We start from the raw sequence: 23,303 nt of genomic DNA, 5'->3' as shown, positions 1-23,303 counted from the left end.
CAAATATATATTCATAAATGCTGAAAGGAAAACACTTACAACTAAGAATACTTTACCCAGCAAGGTTATCATTCAGAACTGAAGGAGAGATAAAGTGTTTCCCAGACAAGCAAAAGCAAAAGGAGTTCATCACCACTAAATCAGCCTTACGAGAAATGTTAAAGGAACTTCTTTAAGAGGAAAAGTAAAGACCATAACTTGAAATAAGAATATACATGAAAGAGAAAATCTCACTGGTAAAGGCAAATATTTAGTAAAGGTACTGGATGAACCACTTATAAAGCTAGTATGAAGGTTGAAAGACAAAAGTAGTAAAATCAATTTATAACTATATTATAAAATTATAACTACAATAATTAGTTAAGGGATATACAAAATAAAAAGATGTAAAATATGACATCAAAACCAAAAATTTGGAGGAGGGAGTAAAAATGTAGAGTTTTTAGAATGCAGTCAAACTTAAGCAACTATCAACTTAAAGTAGACTGCTATATATATAGGTTAATATATACAAACCTCATGGTAACCAGAAAACAAAAACCTATAGTAGATACACAAAAAATAAAGAGAATCCAAACATAACACTAAAGAAAGTCATCAAACCACAAGGGAAGAGAAAAAGAAAGGAATAGAGAAGAACTACAAAGACAGCCAAAAAGAATTAACAGAATGGCAATAGCACATACCTATCAACAATTACATTAAATGTAAATGAACTAAATTTTCCAATTAAAAGATGTAGCATGGCTGAATGGATAAAAAAACAAGACCCATTTTTAAAGTCTATATGCTGCCTACAAGAGACTCACTTCAGATCTAAAGCCACACATAGACTGCAAGTAGAAGGATGGAAAAAGATATTCCATGCAAATGTAAATAAAAAGAAAGCTGGAGTTGCAATACTTATATCAGACAAAATAAATTTTAAAACAAAGGCTGTAACACAAGATAAAGAAAGATATTACATAATAATAAAAGGGTTAATCCAATAAGAGGATATAACATTTGTAAATATTTATTCACCCTACAGAGGAGCACCTAAATACATAAAGCAAATATTAACAAACTTAATGGGAGAAATTGACAATAATAGTAGGGGACTTTAATACTCTACTCCCATCAATGACTAGATCATCCAGACAGAAAATCAACATGGAACCAGTGGCCTTAAATGACACATTAGACCAGATGAACTTAATAGATATAGGCAGAACATTCCATCCAAAAACTGCAGAATATACATTTTTTTCAAGTGCACAGGGAACATTCTCAAGCATGGATCACATGTTAGGCCACAAAACAAGCTCAATAAATTTAAGAAGACTGAAATCACATCAAGAATCTTTTTTGACCACAGTGTTATAAAACTAAAAATTGATTATGGGAAGAAAACTGGAAAAAACACAAACACGTGGAGACTAAAAACCATGCTACTAAACAACTAATGGGTCAATGAAAAAATCAAAGATGAAATAAAAAAATACCTTAAGACAAATGAAAATGGAAACACAATGTTCCAAGATCTATAGGATGCAGCAAAAGCAGTTCTAAGAAGGAAGTTTATAATGATATAAGTCTACCTTAGGAAACAAGAAAAATCTCAAATAAACCACCTAACCTTACATATAAAGGAACTAGAAAAAGAAGAATAAAGCCCAAAGTTAATAGAAGGAAGCAAATAATAAAGATCAGAGCAGAAAGAAATGATAGAGAGACTGAAAAAAAAAAAGGAAAAATATCAGTGAAACTAAGAGCTGGTTCTTTGAAAAGATAAACAAAATTGATAAACCTTTAGACAGACTCATTAAGAAAAAAAGAGAGAGGGCCCAAATAAATAAAATCAGAAATGAAAAAGGAGAAGTTACAATAGATACCACAGAAGTACAAAGGATCGTGAGACTACTACAATTATATGCCAACAAATTGGACAACATAGAAAAAATTGATAAATTTCTAGAAATATATACTCTTTCAAGACTGAATCAGGAAGAAATGGGAAATCTGAATAGACTGATTACTCACAATAAAATTGAATCAGTATCAAAAAATTCCCCAAAAACAAAAGTCCAGGACAAAATGATTTCACAGGTTTATTCTACAAAACATTTAAAGAAGAGTTAATACCTATGCTTCTCAAACTGTCCAAAAAATAGAAGAGAAAGGAATGCTTCCAAATTCATTTTACAAGGCCAGAATTACCCCGATACCAAAACCAGACAAAGACACCACAAAAAAAGAAAATTACAAATCAATATCCCTGATGAGCATAGACCAAAAATCCTCAAGAAAATGTTTACAAAATGAATTCAACAGTACATTAAAAGGTTCATACACCATGACTGAGTGGGATTTATTCCATAAATACAAAAATAGTTCAACATCCTCAAATCAATCAACATGATACACCACATTAACAAAATGAAGAATAGAAATCATGTGATTATCTCAATAGATGCAGAAAAGTATTTGACAAAATTCAACATACATTTATGATAAAAAGCCTCAATAAAGTGGGTATAGAGGGAACGTACCTCAACATAATAAAGGCCATATATTACAAACCCACAGCTAATGTCACACTCAATAGTGACAAGATGAAAGGCTTTCCTCTAAGATCAGGAACAAAACAAGAATTCCCACTCTTGCTGCTTTTATTCAACATAATGTTGGAAGTCCTAGCCACAGATGACATGATACTATATACAGAACACCCTAAATACTCCACCAAAAAAACACTATTAGATTAATAAATGAATTCAATAAAGTTGTGGATACAAAATTAATATACATAAATCTATTGCATTTCTACACACTAATAACAAACTATCAGAAAGAGAAATTAAGAAAACAATCCCATGTACAACTGCATCAAAAAGAATAAAATCCTTAGGAATAAATTTAACCAAGGAGGTGAGAGATCTGTACTCTGAAAACTGCAAGATATTGATGAAAGACTGAAGATATCACAAATAAATGAAGATATACCATGCTCATGGATTAGAAAAATTAATGTTGTTAAATGTCCATACTACCCAAAGCAATCTACAGATCCAATGCAATACCTATCAAAATTCCAATAGCATTTTTCACAGAACTGGAACAAAGAATCCTAAAATTTATATGGGAACACAGGAGATTCTGAATAGCCAAAGCAATCTTTTTTTTTTTAATGCTTTTTTGGCGAGGAAGATTGGCCCATAGCTAACATCTGTTGCCAATATTTCTCTTTTTTTTTTGCTCCCCAGAGCCCCAGTATTTAGTTGTATATCTTAGTTGTAAGTCATTCTAGCTCTCCTATGTGAGATGCTACCACAGGATGGTCTGATGAGCAGTACTAGGTCCACGCCCAGGATCCAAACCAGCAAACCCAGGGCCACTGAAGAAGAGCACATGAACTTAACCTCTTGACCACAGGGCCGGCCCCAACGAAGCAATCTTGAGAAAGAAGAACAAAACTGGAGGTATTATGCTACCTGATTTCAAACTATACTACAAAATTATAGTAATCAAAACAGTATGGTACTTGCAAAAAAACAGACACATAGATCCATGAAACAGAATAGAGAGCGGAGAAATAAACCTATGCATATATTGTCAATTAATCTATGACAAAGGAGGCAAGAATATACAAGGAGGAAAAGAAAGTCTCTTCAATAACAGTGTTAGGAAAACTGGACAGCTACATGCAAAAGAATGAAACTGAACCACTATATTATACCATATACAAAAATTAATTCAAAATAAATTAAAGACTTGAATGTAAGACCTGAAATCATAAAACTCCTAGAAGAAAAATAGGCAGTAAGCTCTTTGACATAGGTCTTAACAATATTTTTTCAGATATGTCTCCTCAGAGAAAGGCAACAAAAGCAAAAATAAACAAATGGGATTACATCAAACTAAAAAGCTTTTGCACAGCAAGGAAAATCATCAAAAAAATGAAAATGCAACCTACTGAATGGAGAAAATATTTGCAAATCATACATCCAATAAGCAGTTAATATTAAAAATATATAAAGAACTGATGCAAGTCAATATCAAAGAAATAAACAATACAATTAAAAAATGGGCATAGATGGGGCTGGCCCCGTGGCTGAGTGGTTAAGTTCGCGCGCTCCGCTGCAGGCGGCCCAGTGTTTCGTTAGTTCGAATCCTGGGTGCGGACATGGCACTGCTCATCAGACCACGCTGAGGCAGCGTCCCACATGCCACAACTAGAAGAACCCACAACGAAGAATACACAACTATGTACCGGGGGGCTTTGGGGAGAAAAAGGAAAAAATAAAATAAAAATAAAAAAAAAATGGGCATAGAACCTCAATAGATGTTTTTCCAAAGAAGATATACAGACAGCCAACAGGCACATGAAAAGATGCTCAACTAATCACTAACCATCAGGGAAATGCAAATCAAAACCACAATACAATATCACCTCACACATGTCAGAATGGCCTTATCAAAAAGACAACAAATAACAAATGTTGGTGGGAATGTGAAAATAAGAGAACCCTCGTGCACTGTTGGTAGGAATGTCAATTGGTGCAACCACTATGGAAAACAGTATCAAGGTTCCTCAAAAAATTAACAATAGAACTACCATACTATCCAGCAATTCCACTTCTGGGTATTTACCTGAAGAAAACGAAAACACTAATTCCAAAAGATATATGTACCCCTGTGTTCATTGCAGCATTAATTACAATAGCAAGATATGGAAACAAGCTGTGTCCATTGATAAGTGAATGAATAAATAAGATGTGATATATATTTGTGCATATACATACATACATACATACACACATACACAATGGAATATTAGCCATAAAAAAGAATGAAATCTTGCCTTTTGCAACAATGTGGATGGACCTAGAGGGTATAATGCTAAGTGAAATAAATCAGACAGAGAAAGACAAACATCATATGATTTCACTTATATGTGGAATCTAAAAAGCAAAACAAACTAACAAACAAAACAAAGCAGAAACAGACTCAGATAGAGAAAACAAATTAGTGGTTGCCAAAGGGGAAGCTGATGGGTGAAATAGGTTAAGGGGATTAAGAGATACAAACTTCCAGTTATAAAATAAATAAGCCATGAGCATATGATATATGGCATAGGAAATATAGTCAATAATATTGTAACAGCTTTATAAGGGGACAGATGGTAACCAGACTTATTGTCATGATCGTTTCGTAATGTTTATAAACATCAAATCACTAAGCTGTGCACCTGAAACTAACATAACATTGTCAATAATATCTCAATAAAAATGTTTTTTAATTTAAAAAAAGAAAGAAAAACATTGGGTTTGATTCTATGGATCTATAGAAAGAAAAACATTGCAAGAATTTCTCTGCTAATAATAGTGTTGGTGTTGTTCAGCTCTGGTCATTTGTTATTCAAATGATTCTTATCACAGCCACGTGGTATGTTGCCTGAAGGGCATTCTTATGGTTCTTGCCTCCTTCTAAGGTGAAAGTTACACCCTCTTTTTGGAAGCCCTCCCCAGCTACCCCAACTCAAAAGATATCCACCATTTTTCCTTTCAGTTCCAGCTTCACTAGGTCATACTTTCCCCTTAGTTTCACCATTTTACTTTTGACATAGATTCTACCCATCCAAAAAATGTGTGACTCAACACATTGTTTCCAGTGCAATTGTTTTAACACTTTAATTTTAGCAAGAAAACTAAATATTTAGCCACATTACAGTCATAGGTCACTTAATGACGGGGATACATTCTGAGAAATGTGTTGTTAGGTGATTTCATCATTGTGTGAACATCACAGAGTGTATTACACAAACTTAGGTGGTATAGCCTACTACACACCTAGGCTATATGGTACTAATCTTATGGGACCGCCATCGTATATGTGGTTCATCATTGACCAAAACGTCAGTATGTAACTGTATTCATACATGTCACATTCTATGGAAATATCTTTCTCAGAACAGTGTATTCTTTTCTTCCATTGCAATATTCATAGTGGCACTTCCTTTTGTGGAATATAATGAGGTGATTGAAAATTTCCGGGTACAGCCATTTACTGAGACTGTGCGAAACTATTTCCCTGAAACCTGGATCTGGGACTTGGTAGTGGTAAAGTGAGTAACTTCCATTTTTGCATTTGCTTTGGATGTGAAAACATGATTTCATTATTTTCAACTATTTTTCTAATTAATTTCTGTCATTTCAAGGCAGGACCAGGCTAATTTATAAAACTGGTCTAATTATATTAACTCACTAATTAGAGACATATTTGTATTCCTGGCACTTCCAGAAAATTAACATGGTAACTAATTATAATCTAGCTTTCTCATGTTTAACATCGTTCAAGGACACATTGAACAGCAAACTTGAAGCAATCCTACAGGGAATAAACCATTTTTAGAATTATAATTTATAAAATTGTCAAATGGTATTTTAGAGAGGGAAGTTCAATGACAATTTCAAATCCATAGTCAGATTTCTAATGGTAGTACAGATTTTGAGGTGGTGTAGGGGGCATGACTGTGGTTAGGGAAACAGAACCATTGAAATACCTTTTACTTTTCCATCTTGGGCCCTGATTACAGTGTTAATTTCTATACCTTTTTTTTTTGAGAGGACTCAAAAGTATGACATTGGGTCACACTCATCAGTTACCATCTTGGAAATAACCAATTCACTTGCTTACTTTCTGTTCTTCACATTGCCATCCTCCCCAGCTCATCAGGTGTGGCCGAAGTAGGAGCAACAGTCCCCGATACCATCACTGAGTGGAAGGCAGGGGCCCTCTGCCTGTCCAGTGGTGCTGGACTTGGTCTCTCTCCAACTGCCTCTCTCCAAGCCTTTCAGCCTTTCTTCCTGGAACTCACAATGCCCTACTCTGTGATCCGTGGAGAAGCCTTCACACTCAAGGCCACTGTGTTGAACTACCTTCCCAAATGCATCCGGGTAAGGACCTTACCAAATTAAGCATGAACAAAAGATTGCACTTGGCCCATAACACCTCTTCCAGATCACTGAACTATCCCCTAACTCTGGTTGCATATATTACCGCAACAATAATAATCAGGTTCTAAGTTAGAAGGGACATAACTGGCATTTTTTTTCCCAAAAATATATGACACTGATTGTGAAACTATTGCTTGCAAACTCCAGATCTCAATTTTCTTTCATTTCTAAAGTTTTCAAAAATATTTTATTATAATCTAGGCTGAGTGCCTAAAAATGACATAAGAATCAGTACCGTTCAATCCTTTTACATGGGTTTTCTAAGTCTTCCTCTAAATTCCCATGACACTTTCTTAACCTCTAACTCTCATCACATTTAACCATGTGTAACATAATTCTTCTTTTTGGCATCTTCTATGTCCTGCAACCAAAAACACCTTGAGGACAGGAGCCACTTATATCCTAGAAGTGCCTTATATACATAAAACTTGCAACATGTTTTTAATTGAGTGAATGCATGAGTGTGTGGATTAAAAAATGAAAAAAAAAAAAAAAACAAAGGAAGGAACTCCAACTGGACTACAGCCCCACAGTAAGCTGGGAGAATTCTCATGAGTCCAAACCAGTAGATAAACTTCCTCAGGACAACATGCTGTTGTAGATTTTTCCTATCCTCCATTACTGGCACCAAAAAACTTACTATATAAAAAATAGACAAATACATATATTTATATTGAAAATATTTATAGATATATATATGTTCTATATGAAGTCTATATAATTTTTTAATGTATATAGTAGCAGCTTATGTCATTTTCTCCCCCATACTTTCCAAAAGTGTTCTTCCTAGTGTCTTTTTAACACCAAAATTCACTCCAGGCTCTTTCACTTGCCCCATCACATACCTCAACTTGTTACCCTTCTAAACTCCTATCTCATGTGTTGCTTTGTCCCATGTGGGGCTACAGGTGAGTGTGCAGCTGGAAGCCTCGCTTGACTTTATGGCTATCCCAGTGGAGAAAGACCAAGATTCTTACTGCCTCTGTTCAAATGGGAGGCAAACTGTGTCCTGGCTGGTAACTCCCAAATCACTAGGTGAGTGAAAGTTCTCTGAAGGAACGCTCTCTACTCAAACATAATGAATATATGAAGGTTCATTAAATTAGGTTCTCGTTTTTGGGCCCCACAAGCAGAAGACTCCAGCTGTTGCTTCTTTTGTACCTGTACTTGCCAGCCCCTTACATAAGGAGCAAGCTTTTGAAGAGCTCACAAAACATAGGACACCTTGTAGATATTGGGGACTTAAATAGTACCAAGTCCCTGGGACATCTAAGCTCTGATCTATAGGTCCTTTCTTTCAGGGAATGTGAATTTCTCTGTGAGTGCAGAAACACTACAGTCCTCAGAGCTCTGTGGTAATGAAGTGGCCGTGGTTCCTGAAATTGGGAGGAAAGATACAGTTGTCAAACTTCTATTAGTTGAGGTGAGTAAGCCTGACTTGCTTGATAGCCATACTGAGTCCAGGAAACGGTAGTATTATTGACTTTATTATTGATCTTTGGGTAAAAAAGAATTAATAGGATAACACATGAACTCAGCATATTTCACAGCATATGACAAGTCCATGCATTAAAATAAAGTCAGTGTTTTGTTCTGTTTTTCCACTTGCCATTTAGCTATTTTCCCATTAGCTAAAAGTCGGACTAGATATATTTTGTACCTATTTCTTTTCCTTAGTTTGCACCTCTCCCCTCTGTTCCCATGACCCCTCTCTCTTTTTTCCTCTTATCTTTTTTTATTCTTGTTTCTATCACCTAGGCTCCTCAAATATCTCATACTTTTAGGCCTTTACTGCTGTGATAGATATTAGAAATTATCTAACTCAAGCCCATCACTCACAAGTAAGGAAGCTTTAGATCCCCTCTCAAAACTCATATTATTTTTTTTTCCCTTGGATGCTCAGTCCCTTCTCATCTCTGACTTTTCCTTCTTTCCACACAAGCCTGAAGGAATCAAGAAGGAATATGCCTTCAACTCCTTACTCTGTGCTTCAGGTAAGAGTCATTCAAAACAGTGATAAGAAGATAATAGCATTTTAAGTTACAACAAATTTTTTTCACACAAATCGTTTCATTTGATTTTTGCAATATTCCCATGAGAAAGCCAGGACATCAAGTACCTCATGCCCATTAGACAAAGAAAGAAACTGAGTGCCATAGGATCAAGGTTCTTAACTGTATTAACGTAGCCATTAACAGCACAACGAGACTCAACTGAGACATACTCGTTCCTCACTTGTAGCTCTTTTCTTTAGAGTACAGGAACCTCTTCATCCAGCACAAGCAGGGCTTCAAAAGGGACCTCAGGAATAGCTAGGAAGAGTCAGAGTCAAAATGTATCAAGCTAATGGGAATAATATACAGAAGATGTGGTGAAGGGACATATATTTCTGATCTTAGAGCTTATGTAAAATCTAAGCTTTTTATGGTAAAAGACATTTCATACATAAACTGTACCAAATCATGAAAATATGGTTGTCATAGTATTTTTTCTCTCCTTTTTGTGACATTATTTGTTCTTTTACCACTGTATACATAACAGTGAACTAGCCATTTGATATGATAGGAATTTATCATAAAAGATAAATCTTTCACTGAATGCAAACTTAACAAGGGCAGGAATCTTGTCTATTCTTGTTCATAACTGTATTCCCAGTGTCTAGAACAATAACTAGCACAAAGTGGTTGCTCAGTACATATTTGTTGAAATAATGAATAATTTTGATTAAAGTTTTTCATTATAAAGTAAGTTCATGAACTAAAATCTATTGTGATAAGAAACTTATAGTAGAGGTGAGATAAAGCAAATGATTTCACCAAAACTGACAAACTAACATCATACTTGCATGTAGTACATTGGAGAAAATTGTTTTATAATTATTGAAAATCATAAAACATTTTTGTGTGAAAGGTAGAGGTATGAAGGGAGTCACTGGAGGTTAATGAGATTTGCTTATCTCTGAAATTTCCAAGAGTAGACTTTGTTGTTCTTGGTGCCGACAAGTCTATTCTGACTCTTAGTGACTTGGTAATAATAAAGGATATATCCTTACTGTGGTAAATTCTGCTTTCATGAGACTTTATCACTACAAACTAATCTACCTACCACCCCTCCCACACACACACTCATATCAAGGACTTCCTTGAAAGTAATATCCTTGAGTAGCTAGGGAAATCTACTGAAATCATAGCAACTGACAGAAGTACCCTAGAACGGTAAAGAATCATATTTACTTTAAGCATTCAGTTATTCTTACATGTTGGATGTCTACTTATACATAAGCTAAAACTCGAGGCAAAAAAAAACGCATTAGCTTCATATGGCTTTAAAACATTTTAAGAAGGCTTCAATAGGAGTAGATAATCATATATCACAGAAAACGCGGAGCTTTCTTTTGGATAGCTGCAGTGCAATGGATAATAAAAGATGATGAGACATAGCTTGGAAAGCCACTCAATACCAGGAAATGTAAATTTGGAATATTAGAATCAAGGACATTTTCTGAGGAAGTAACAAGTCCAAGTTTAACCTGCCTTCCTAAAACCACTGGCCCTGGACTTTTCAGAAAAGCAGACATCATTGATAAATCCTCTTGGGTCTGATTTGTTTGTTTACCTAGATGTTGGAGTATCTGAAAAATTGTCTCTGAAACTCCCATCAAAAGTAGTGAAAGAATCAGCCAGAGCCTCTTTCTCCGTTTTGGGTGAGTCACTTGGCCTCTGAAGAACTTGGTACAACCACCACCCCTCAGCTTTTTTTCAAATATTACTTTTAACTGCACTTTAGCTTTTCAACTTCTTTCTCATATCTCTATTTCTTCCCTCAATTTCTTTTTGGTTTCCAGCAGACCTGACCCTCCATTCTAGTTATAATTCCTTCAAGTCAGCTATCTTTCAGATGTGACTCTAATATGAATGTCTTTAATGATACTAGCCAGTTATAGTGGTTCTGACTTCTCATCTTTCATTTCCAGGTGACATACTAGGTTCTGCCATAAAAAACACTCAAAATCTCCTCCAGATGCCCTATGGCTGTGGAGAACAGAACATGGTCCTCTTTGCTCCTAATATCTATGTACTCAAATATCTGAATGAAACCCATCAGCTGACTCAGGAGATCAAGTCCAAGGCCATTGGTTATCTCAATGCTGGTGAGTAAAAGACAGAAACTTCACTTTGTTATGGTAAATATTCTCTCCACAAATAGGTTTCACATTCACTGGGCAAGAAAAGCAGTGTTATTGGTGGGTCCTGCATGCCCGAGAGACTAGGGCATGTCAGTGACCTCTGGCTTCTCTGGCATCTGCTTGCACATTTGGGAAACTTCTCTTTCTCTGCTGTGTCACTGGTACTTCATGGACCATCTGAACCTTCTGTTCCAGGTTATCAGAGGCAGCTGAACTACAAACACAGAGATGGCTCCTATAGTGCCTTTGGGGACCAACATGGCAAGAAGAAAGGCAACACGTGGTAAGAAAAGGGTCCCATATGACAGACTTTGTACAAGCATTACACTTCTTATTCCTCATGGAAACTCTACAAATTACATATTATGAACCTCATGTTATAGAGGTAGAAACTTATGCCTAGTATTATTAAGTAAGCATCATCAGGTTGCACAAATAATTAGTGGCAGAAGTGAGACTCATCTCAAAGTTTATCTGCCTTGACTGAGAAATGCCTTTTGGATTCAACACTGTAAACTATTCTTTTTCATGTCTAAGACTCATCATAAGTAAAAAATCTGGCACTTTAAGTTATCTTCCAGCATCCAGAGATGGTAGAAACTGAGACTAGAAAGGCTACAGCCATTCTTCACACTCTAAGACAAAACACACAGGCAAATAAGAGGTAATAAATGAAAAGGAGATTGGTGGAAGGAAGGTGTGGAGGGAGAGTATTTAATTTTTTGAGGCAGAAAACACTGCCAAGAGGTTGATTCATATAGCAGGAGCTGCAAAAGAGACGGTTTTTCTCATCTGCAATAGAAAATCCATGAAAGGGAGAAAACCTAGCATGAGCACGCACATGTTTTAGTCAACCACCTGAAAAAGGAAGATGGAGCCTGAATCTGTGAAGCAATGAGAAAGTGAACAAGAAAGTAAGGATCATTTGAAACCACTCGATAGTGAATTGACAGCAGATAGAGCCCAAAGACAGTGAACAGTGTCCTGGAGTAACAAAGAGAGATTCCCCAGCTCTAAGCACTCAGAGCTCCTCATACTGACTCCATGAGTGCTGAGCCGTCCCCACGAAGCCTGTGCATGTAAAGGTGCTACACGAAAACAAGTGGCCTCATCCCCCCACTCTTCTTCCTCCATCAGGCTTACAGCCTTTGTGCTCAAGTCTCTTGCTCAGGCTCGAGCTTTCATCTTCATCGATGAAACACACATTACCCAAGCCCTTACCTGGCTCTCCAACAAGCAGAAGAACGATGGCTGTTTCAAGAGTTCTGGGTCACTGCTCAACAATGCCATTAAGGTGACTGCTTTTGTAAGCTAGTTCTGAGCCTCCTGATCTCACTAATCCATGGCAATTTGTCCAAGGGTGAAGGTACATAAGAAGAAAGCACATGGGAATTCCTGAAGGAAAGGACTGGGGAGTATGAGACGGCAATAGGGTGGGGAAATAAACCCACATGAGGAAAAAGAAATGAATCTTGGCTGGGAGTGGGGATGGATATAGATGAGAACTTCCAAGGAACCATGCAAGTGAAAGGACTGACAGGAGGATAGTGGATATCTTCAAAGAGTTTTCTGAAGTAGAAATAATTTCTCTTTCCCTCTCTTATACTTACAGGGTGGAGTAGAAGATGAAGTGACCCTCTCTACCTATATCACCATTGCCCTTCTGGAGATTCCTCTCCCAGTCACTGTAGGCACCACATTATGTCCTCAGTTTCCCAGATTGATATGAATCCATTGACCTATGGTTATAATAATGCTCCTCTAAAAGCGAAGTGACAGCTTTCCTTCTTCATGATGCTGATGCATTTGACAAAACAATAGGAACTTTAATGAATTCATCAAGGAGGATTCACTTATTCAGTAAAGACCTGGACTATGTGCCAGAGCTCATCCTAAAACACAAGGGCTCTAGCCCTGCCCTTATTAGTTTACATTTTAATTAGAAAGTAATTTTTTTTAAAAGAAGAGTGATTTCTATTATGTTATGTGTTTTTTACCACTATAAAGAATGATTTCTAGGGGCCAGCCCGGTGGCGCAGCGGTTAAGTTCGCACGTTCCGCTTCTCGGCGGCCTGGGGTTCGCTGGTTCGGATCCCGGGTGCGGACATGGCACTGCTTGGCAGCCATGCTGTGGTAGGCGTCCCAAGAATAAACTAGAGGAAGATGGGCACTGATGTTAGCTCAGAGCCAGGCTTCCTCAGCAAAAAGAGGAGGACTGGCAGTAGTTAGCTGAGGGCTAATCTTCCTCAAAACAAACAAACAAACAAACAAAAAGAATGATTTCTAAAAAGATGGTCAGGAAATGTATAAAGAGATGAATGGATTTGAAAAGCACTGATATCACTTATCCTGTGGTCTTTATATTTATTCCAAGACCTGCTAAGACCCCTTTTCACTCAGTATACCCATTGTTCTCCCTTCACAGCACCCTGTTGTCCACAATGCCCTGTTGTGCCTGGAGTCAGCCTGGAAGACAACACAGGAAGAGGCTCATGGCAGCCATGTCTACACCAAGGCACTGTTGGCCTATGCTTTTGCCTTGGCAGGTGACCAGGACAAGAGGAGAGAGATACTAAAATCACTTGAGGAGGAAGCTATAAAAGAACGTAAGAGCATACATTAAGTTTTCCTCCTCACCCACCTCCACTGGATGGAAAAGGGGAATACTGAATTCCTGAAAATAACCTCCCTTTTGGTCTGCACCACTACAAATGCCAAGGTTTTTATGCAAATTCATGCATTAAGAAATCAATGCTCCTTATATACCCAAACCTTCCCTGGAATATTATATTATAGACAGAACAAAACAGATAAAAGTAACATCACAGGAGAATTCGGGTGTTTTAATCTCCCTTTATTTACAAAGACAAATACAACTGACATTTATACTTTTCTGTATGGTACATGGATATGTATCAGAGTAACTAGAAGCTACTAAGAGCTATAGCAAAGAAACTGTCATCCATAATAATAGCTTCCATGTTTTACTATTTCTAACACAACTCTCTGAAATAAATTAGGAGGTTTTTAATTTTTTTCAACAAAGCCAAAACAATGACCAAATCATTTTAGGGTGGGAGCAAAGGAACTAACCAGTGAGGAAGTCATAGCTGCCTTTTCCTCTTCCAACTCTACCAGATCAACATTTGAAGTAGCTCGGTTCAAATCTTATAAATTTCTGTCCCTGATATTTCCCTCAACCACAATAGACAGATCATAGCAAGTTCCGATTTTTACTCTGGAATAATAAATCTAGAGATATGATGATTGAAGTATAAAACTTACTTCAGCTTTTGTTATATTGTATTTATTTCTAGATAGAAACATACAATCATACATTAAATGCCAATATTTTAATTCTTTCTTTATTCTTATCCTTAAGACAATGCAACACATTGGGAACGACCTCAGAAACCCAAGGCATCAGTGGAGCATCTTTACGAGACCCAAGCTCCCTCTGCTGAGGTGGAGATGACATCCTATGTGCTCCTCGCTTACCTCACAGCCCAACCCACCCCAACTTCAGAGGACCTGACTTCTGCAACACACATTGTGAAGTGGATCACAAAGCAACAGAATTCCCAAGGGGGCTTCTCCTCCACCCAGGTCTGTGCTTCCCCCAGGATTCTTCCCCTTTAGAGTTAGGGTGCAGTGGGGAGACTTCAACAAGAGAGAAATGGGTTGCCTAAAAAATGATGTATGAAAAAAAGGGACTCACCTAAGTCTTTGTTCCCACTGCACCAGGTAGCACCTTCTTTCTCGCCTCTCCTAACAGATTCTCCTAATCTTATTTATAAATATATCCTAAAGGGAAAATTATTTTTCTCTACTCTCAACACTTCTGACAATGACTGCCCGGAGTCAACAAAGGCCCCACAGGTTAATGGCTCAGTCCCACAAGATTGCCACTCACTTCAGATGCTAGTCTCAAGTCCAGGCCTCCTGACTTCCAACCAACCAGCTAGAAACTGGGGGTTGCCACGACCCCCTCCTTGGGTTTGATAATTTGCTAGAATGGCTCACAGAACTCGGGAAACCACTTTATTTACTAATACCCATTTATTATAAAGGATACAACTCAGGAACAGCCAAATGGACGAGATGCAGAGGGTAAGGTATGTGGGAAGGGATATAGAGCTTCCATGTCCTCTCTGGGCACACCACCTTCCCAGCCCTTCTTATCTTCACCAACCTGGGAGCTCTCTGAACCCCTTTGTTTAGGGTTTTTATGTAGTAATGGGTTTTACATAGGCCGACTGATTCAATTATTAGCCACTGGTAATTAACTCAATCCCCAGCCCCTCACCACCCTCCTGAAGCGTGGATGGGGGTGAGGGAAGGAGGGAGGTTGAGGCTGAAAGTTCCAACACTCTAATCACATGGCTGGTTCCCCTGGCAACCAGCTCCCTCCGAGTCATCTCATTAGCATACAAAAAGACATTCTTATCACTCCAAAGATTCCAAGGGTCTTAGAAGCTCTCATATCAGGAACCAGGTGCAGAGACCAAATCTATATTTCTTACTATGCCACAGATCCCCTTTGAGTTTTCTTAAAAGTAACAGAAACTCATACTTCCTCTCTCCCTTCCCTACATTGGAGATCAATCAGGACTACAAGCCATTAACTTTATCATCCAGCCATATCCAGCCTGTCAAATATTATTTCTGAAAAAATACATCTAAGCTAATACCTTGCAATTTCCATTCTCAGTATTCTGAGTGTACATTGCAGAACTTATCTTCAGAGAAGTTTGGTGAAATGGTAGACACCTCTAAAGGAGAAGTTAAATATAGAGAAATGAAATTTCTGTTACCTGTGCCACCACAGTTTACAATTCACTTCATTCTCTCACTCTTCCCTCTGAAATGGATAATCTTCTTTATAATATTAAAACGCCCTCTGCACATTTTTTTTCTCTTTCTTTCAGTCCTATTGTCTGAGGGACAGTGTCAAGACTCATTTTTAACAAGAAATAAAAAGGAATTCTTTTTTTTTAATATCCAAGATCTTTCTATTTTTTATTTTTAAATTTTTTACATGATTTTTTTATTGCACTAACATTGATTTATAACATTATATAACTTTCAAGTGTACATCACAATACATTTTGAATTCTGAGTAGTTTACATTATGTTCACCACCCAAAGACTAATTATAGGGGCCGCCCTGTGGCAAAGCGGTTAAGTTCGCACGTTCTGCTTCCGCCGCCCAGGGTTCGCCAGTTTGGATCACAGGTGCAGACCTACGCAATACTTAGCAATACATGCTTATAAGCCACATATAAAGTGGAGGAAGATGGGAATGGATGTCAGCTGAGGGCTAATCTTCCTCAAAAAAAAAGGACTAATTATAATACGTCACCACACGTGTGCCTACTCACCCCTTTCCCCCTTTTTCCTCTCCCTTTCCCCTCTGGCAACCACCAGTCCAGTCTCCATTGCTATGTGTTTGTTTGTCATTGTTTTTATCTTCTACTTATGAGTGAGATCATATGGTATTTGACTTTCTCCCTCTGACTTATTTCACTTAGCATAATACCCTCAAGGTCCATCCATGTTGTCACAAATGGCCGGATTTCATAATTTTTATGGCTGAGTAGTATTCCATTGTGTATATATACCACATCGTCTTTATCCATTCGTCCCTTGACCTGCATCTAGGTTGCTTCCAAGTCTTGGTTATTGTGGATAATGCTGCGAGAAACAAAGGGATGCATGTATTTTTATGCATTTGTGTTTTCAAGTTCTTTGGATAAATATCCAGCAGTGGAATGACTGGATCATATGGTAGATCTATTCTTAATTTTTTGAGTTAACTTTATACTGTTTTCCATAGTGGTTGTACCAGTTTGCACTCCCACCAGCAGTGTACGAGGGTTCCCCTCTCTCCACATCCTCTCCAACACTTGTTTCCTGTCTTGTGAATTATAGCCATCCTGACAGGAGTGAGGTGATACCTCATTGTAGTTTTGATTTGCATTTCCCTGAGAGCTGATGATGTTGAGCATCTTTTCATGTGCCTGTTGGCCATCCGTACACCTTCTTTGGAGAAATCTCTGTTCAGATCTTTTGCCTATTTCTTAATTGGGTTGTTGGGTTTTGTTGTTGTTGTTTTCAATTTGTTGTTGAGACGTATGAGTTCTTTGTATATTTTGGAATATTAACCCCTTATCTGATATATGATTCGCAAATATCTTCTCCCAATTGTTAGGTTGTCTTTTCGTTTTGTTGATGGTTTCCTTTGCTGTGCAGAAGCTTTTTAGTTTGATGTAGTCCCATTTTGCTTATTTTTTCTTTTGCTTCCCTTGCCCAGTCAGACATGGTACTTGAAAATATGCTGCTAAGACTGATGTCAAAGAGCGTGCTGCCTATGTTTTCTTCTAGAAGTTTCATGGTTTCAGGTCTTACATTCAAGTCTTTAAAGCATTTTGAGTTAATTTTTGTTCATGGTGTAAGATAATGGCCTACTTTCATTCTTCTCTCTTTTTTTTTTTTTTTTTTTTGAGGAAGATTAGCCCTGAGCTAACTACTGCCAATCCTCCTCTTTTTGCTGAGGAAGCCTGGTCGTGAACTAACAACCATGCCCATCTTCCTCTACTTTATACACAGGACACCTACCACAGCATGGCTTTTGCCAAGCGGTGCCATGTCCGCACCTGGGACCTGAACCAGCGAACCCCAGGCCGCCAAGAAGCGGAACGTGCGCACTTAACTGCTGCGCCACCGGGCAGGCCCTACTTTCATTCCTTTGCATGTGGCTGTGCAGTTTCCCCAACACCATTTATTGAAGAGACTCTCCTTCCTCCGTTGTATGCTCTTGGCTCCCTTGTTGAATATTAGCTGTCCATAAATGTGTGGGTTTATTCCTAGGCTCTCAAGTCTGTTCTATTGATCTGTGTGGTCTGTTTTTGTGCCAGTACCATGCTGTTTTGGTTACTATGGCTTTGTAGTATATTTTGAAATCAGGGAGTGTGATACCTCCAGCTTTGTTCTTTTTTCTCAGGATTGCTTTGGCTATTTGGAGTCTTTTGTTGTTCCATATAAATTTTAGGACTCCTTGTTCTATTTCTGTGAAAAGTGTTGTTGGAACTTTGATTGGGATTGCATTGAATCTGTAGATTGCTGTAGAAAGTATGGACATTGTAACTATATTAATTTTTCCAATCCAAGAGCATGGAATATCTTTCCATTTCTTTGTGTCTTCTTCAATATCCTTCAACCATGTTTTATAGTTTTCAGTGTATAGATCTTTCACTTCTTTGGTTAAGTTTATTCCTAGGTATTTTATTCTTTTTGTTGCAATTGTAAATGGGATTGTATTCTTAATTTCTCTTTCTGGTACTTCATTGTTAGTGTATAGAAACGCAACTGATTTTTGTATGTTGATTTTATATCCTGCAACTTGACTATATTCATTTATTATTTCTAAAAGCTTTTTAGTGGATTCTTTAGGGTTTTCTATATATAAAATCACGTCATCTGCAAATACTGACAGTTTCACTTCTTTTCCAATTTGGATCCCTTTTATTTATATTTTTCTTGCCTGATTGTTCTGGCTAGGACTTCCAATACCATGTTAAATAAGAGTAGTGAAAGTGGGCATCCTTGTCTGGTTCCTGTTCTTAGAGGGACACCTTTCAGTTTTTCTCCATTGAGTATGATATTAGCTGTGGGTTTGTCATATATGGCCTTTTTTATGTTGAGGTATTTTCCTTCTATACCCCTTTTATTCAGAGTTTTTATCATAAATGGATGCTGTATCTTGTCAAATGCCTTCTCTGCATCTATTGATATAATCATGTGGTTTTTATTCTTCATTTTGTTAATGTGATGTATCACATTGATTGATTTGTAGATGTTGAACCATCCCTGCATCCCTGGAATAAATCCCATTTGATCATGGTGGATGATATTTTTAATGTATTTTTGTACTTGATTTGCTAGTATCTGTTGAGGATTTTTCATCAATGTTCTTCAGTGATATTGGCCTGTAATTTCCTTTTTTTATGTTGTCCTTGTCTGGTTTTGGTATCAGGATAATGTTGGCTTTGTAGAATGAGTTAGGAAGCCTCCCCTCCTCTTCAATTTTTTGGAAGAGTTTGAGAAGGATAAGTATTAAGTCTTCCTTGAATGTTTGGTAGAATTCCCAGGGAAGCCATCTGGTCCTAGACTTTTATTTTTGGGGAGGTTTTTGATTACTGTTTTGATCTCCTTACTGGTAATTGGTCTATTCAAATTCTCTACTTCTTCTTGGTCCAGTTTTGGAAGGTTGTGTGATTCTAAGAATTTTCCATTTCTTCTAGATTATCCAATTTGTTGGCACTTAGCTTTTGTAATATTCTCTTATAATCTTTTGTATTTCTGAGGTGTCCATTGTAATTTCTCCTCTTTCACTTCTGATTTTATTTATTTGAGTCTTCTCTCTTTTTTTCTTGGTGAGTCTAGCTAAAGGTTTGTCAATTTTGTTTATCTTCTCAAAGAACCAGCTCTTAGTTCCATTGATTTTTTTCTATTGTTTTAAAAAGGAATTCTTAAAGGAGAGATCCTCTGAGGCATAAAGTACATTCCTATAAAATGGTACTAATACAGAGAGTGATAAACCATGGGGAAGACCAGCAATATAAACTTTTTCCTTTTATTTGATCAGAGTGCAGATGAGAGACTAATAAATACTTATTGATTGCCCTGGTATCTCTCAAAGGCACATCAAAAGTAGCAGTTTAGAGGCTGGCCCCATGGCCAAGTGGTTAAGTTTGTGCTCAGCTTCGGCAGCCCAGGGTTTCACTGGTTCGGATCCTGGGTGCAGACCTGGCACCACTCATCAAGCCATGCTGAGGCAGTGTCCCACATGCCACAACTACAAGGACCCACAACTAAAATATACAACTATGTACTGGGGGGATCTGAGGAGAAAGTAAAGCAGAAGAAAAGAAAGTAGCAGTTTAGTGATGAGAAAGAGCAAGACTGGTTTTGTGGGAAGATAGGAGGTGTCATTGTGGGTTAAAAGGCAGAGGAAGAGGAATAGCAAATACAAATGAGATGAGCCTCATTCGTATATACATTTCTCACTTGCTGTGGGAGAACTTGCTTGCTCTAAAGCGAGATGTATAGGGAAATTATGTGAACATTTTGACTCGAGATATATCAAAGATTGAAGTCAGACTTGGAATTAAGATTCCACAGTTCAAATAATGAGGGAGAAAACTCCACGGCACCTTTGTAATAGTAAAAATGAACTTCGGGAAGAGTCCAAGCCCCCAAAAGTTGACCTCTCCTGGATTTCTCATGCATCTCTTCCAGGACACAGTGGTGGCCCTCCATGCTTTGTCCATATATGGAGCAGCCACTTTTGCCGGAACTGGGGAAGCTGCTTTGGTGACCATCCAGTCTTCAGGGACATTTTCCACAAAATTCCAAGTAGAGAACACCAACCGCCTGTTACTACAGCAGGTCTCGCTACCAGACATTCCCGGGGAGTATAGCATAAATGTGTCAGGGGAAGGATGTGTGTATATTCAGGTAAGACTCTATTTGTTCCTATGACTAACAGCAGAGCATTGTCTGATGTAGCAACAGAAGGTGAGAGGATGGTGCAAAAAGACCGGGCAGGGGTCCACTGTGCTGTGCACAGGGTCGCTAGGAGTCAGAATTGACTCCAGGGCACTTACAATTTATTCTTACCTGGGCAATAAAAGGACAAATCAGGAGAAATGAAATGGTGACAGATTAAAGGATCCTGTGGACCAGGAAACTGTTTCTGTTCATAACGTCCTACAGGCGGCTCTGAAATACAATGTTTTCCTGGAGAAGAAGGAATCTGCATTCGCTCTACAAGTACAGACAATACCCCAAATTTGTGACGAACTCAAAGTCCACACAAGCTTCCAAGTCTCACTAGAAGTCAGGTAAGACTGTCTGTCTCTATTATTTGGTTCTGAAAATATTAGCTACCTAGAACTCTTCAGTAAATAGACTCAAGGAATCCTAAAGTAACCCTCTTCATTAAGTTTTTGCTTTGTAGATGAAAAAAATTAGTGTCTTCACCAGTGTAGTCCATGAAGAACTTGAAGAGTTATGAGCTTGATTTGTCTGCCACCAGGATTCTTTTATTACCCACCACCATTGTTGAAGAATAAATCATTTCTTTCAATTATACTTTAACATGGGCTCGATCTTCCTTCTCTCTAAAAGAAAGTCCTCCTAATCTTTTAAATTTTCATTTTTCTAGAGAAAAAGCATTCGCAATTCAATAATAGTCTTCAAAAGCTTTACTTGGAATAGAATCAGTGACTCTAGTTATAACTACAAAATCGAATGGATCTCAGATGAAAAGAGAAAATAATATTCACAATCTGATCCATCATCAATAGACAAATAAACATATTTCATAAAAGCAAGATGTGTTAATTAAGCAAAGATATATACAAGTAGCTACAAGGAATATAAGTAGCAGGCACAACTCTTATCTAACGGAATCTTATAATCTAGTTGTGAAGATAATCTCCAAATGGAAAAAAAAGATAATCACTAATCTGAAATACATAAATTAAAAAGAAGTGTCATATACCAGCGATTCTAAAATCTGGTTATCATCCTTTATAGAATTTGTTTAAAAATGCCTATTTCCAGGTCCCACCCTCAAAGATTTAATTCATTATTTCTGGAGCTGTGCTCAGGCCTCTATGTTTCTAACAAGCTCTGTAGGTGATTCTGTTACATAGTCAGTTTTCAGAACCATTCACATTTACTAGAAAGGCAATATGTTTCCAAGGATGGAAAGATCACTGAGGAAAAAGACAGTAGTTAGGAAAGTTCCTTAAAGACGCCAGGTCTTGTGCTAGACCTTAATGGAGGGCAGGACTCAAAAGACAGCAGGGCCTATTTCTTCTCTTTTTTGTGTCCATAGCTACACAGGGAGCCGTCCAGTCTCCAACATGGTGATTGCTGATGTAAAGATGATATCTGGTTTCATTCCTCTAAAACCAACAGTGAAAATGGTAAGTAGATGCTAGGTATTTGAATTTTCTGTATCCCTAGTTTAAAAGCGTATCAATAGCATCCTAATAATGTCAACTGTATCAAACTAACATTGGTCCTAATCTAAGGAATCAAATTTATTTGGTACCAGATACATATCTAGCATCGTGCTAGTGCCAACACAAGAAATATAACAAAGATGTCTACATTCTAGTTAAGAACACTTAAAAATAGGCAAATGAAACTGTGAAATAACATTTTAGAGCAAGATATAATTAAATACCAAAATTATTGGTATAGTCTTTAAATACTGTGGGAATTCAGAGAAAGCTGAGATCATTGTTAGTTAGGGTGGAAAAAGACACCATCACAGATAATCTCAGATGAAGAGCTATCCAACTTGAGGATTCTTCTCCCTTACCTTCAAACAAAAGCCAAGGACATTTATTATAGTCACATGAATATTCTATCTTGCATCTAACATATTGGTATTCACAATTTTCTGTGTATGTTCCCACTTTATTAAACAAGTATCTTTAAACTCATTTAAAGGAATTTAATCCCAGCTTCTTTTATATAGATTTCAGTCCCACAGACTGCTTGTCTCTTAGTACCCCAAGGGCTTCATTTACTCCGTAACACTGGTGATTTCTCTCATTTTCCTCAGCTTGAACTATCTAGCCACGTGAGCAGGACAGAAGTGAGCAACAACCATGTCTTGATTTATGTGGATCAGGTAAGGGCCCTACAGGCCTGCTAGACACATGAGGGCAGATAGTCCTTTTAGGCAGCTCTCTGCATCTGGGAAGTGCATGATATGAGAAGAGCAATCATAAGGAAAGCCTTTTGGAAAAGCACATCCTTTCTGTTCCACTAGATAATATTTTAAATTGTCTTTCCTCGTTGCAGGCTTCCCTGGAACTTGGAATGTCAGAAGCAAGGGGGTTGGGAGAGGCTAGAGGATACAGATTTGTTCATACTAAAATGGGAATATGAGTATTTCTGTTTACTTCAAGTAAACACTGTCTCCCAAAAACAGGCCTGATCATTTAGAAGCGGTGTTGAAAGTTGCCAATTAAGGATAAGAAGGGTTCCCAGAAGTTGGTCGGTGATTATATCAACCTCACCTTAACATACATATA

General features: G+C 37.6%; 1 protein-coding gene across 3 annotated transcripts in view; it reads left to right on the top strand.

The window, feature by feature from the left end:
* The window catches only part of LOC106837426 (alpha-2-macroglobulin-like), an 88,227-nt gene that overhangs the window by 33,680 nt on the left and 31,244 nt on the right, over positions 1-23,303 (top strand). For all 3 annotated transcript variants that reach the window (XM_070494340.1, XM_070494342.1, XM_070494341.1), the window contains 16 exons: positions 5,989-6,106; positions 6,710-6,938; positions 7,907-8,033; positions 8,300-8,421; positions 8,941-8,992; positions 10,618-10,701; positions 10,972-11,148; positions 11,380-11,467; positions 12,322-12,478; positions 12,797-12,871; positions 13,610-13,790; positions 14,567-14,790; positions 20,485-20,703; positions 20,962-21,089; positions 22,091-22,181; positions 22,829-22,897. In XM_070494340.1, the coding sequence (XP_070350441.1) occupies positions 5,989-6,106; positions 6,710-6,938; positions 7,907-8,033; positions 8,300-8,421; positions 8,941-8,992; positions 10,618-10,701; positions 10,972-11,148; positions 11,380-11,467; positions 12,322-12,478; positions 12,797-12,871; positions 13,610-13,790; positions 14,567-14,790; positions 20,485-20,703; positions 20,962-21,089; positions 22,091-22,181; positions 22,829-22,897 (2,141 nt within the window). The remainder of the gene's footprint in view (positions 1-5,988; positions 6,107-6,709; positions 6,939-7,906; positions 8,034-8,299; positions 8,422-8,940; positions 8,993-10,617; positions 10,702-10,971; positions 11,149-11,379; positions 11,468-12,321; positions 12,479-12,796; positions 12,872-13,609; positions 13,791-14,566; positions 14,791-20,484; positions 20,704-20,961; positions 21,090-22,090; positions 22,182-22,828; positions 22,898-23,303) is intronic.

Source organism: Equus asinus, chromosome 22, assembly GCF_041296235.1.
Source record: "Equus asinus isolate D_3611 breed Donkey chromosome 22, EquAss-T2T_v2, whole genome shotgun sequence".
Lineage (NCBI taxonomy): Eukaryota > Metazoa > Chordata > Mammalia > Perissodactyla > Equidae > Equus > Equus asinus.
The sequence above is the reverse complement of the archived record's forward strand: the minus strand, read 5'-3'. Positions and strand labels throughout refer to the sequence as shown.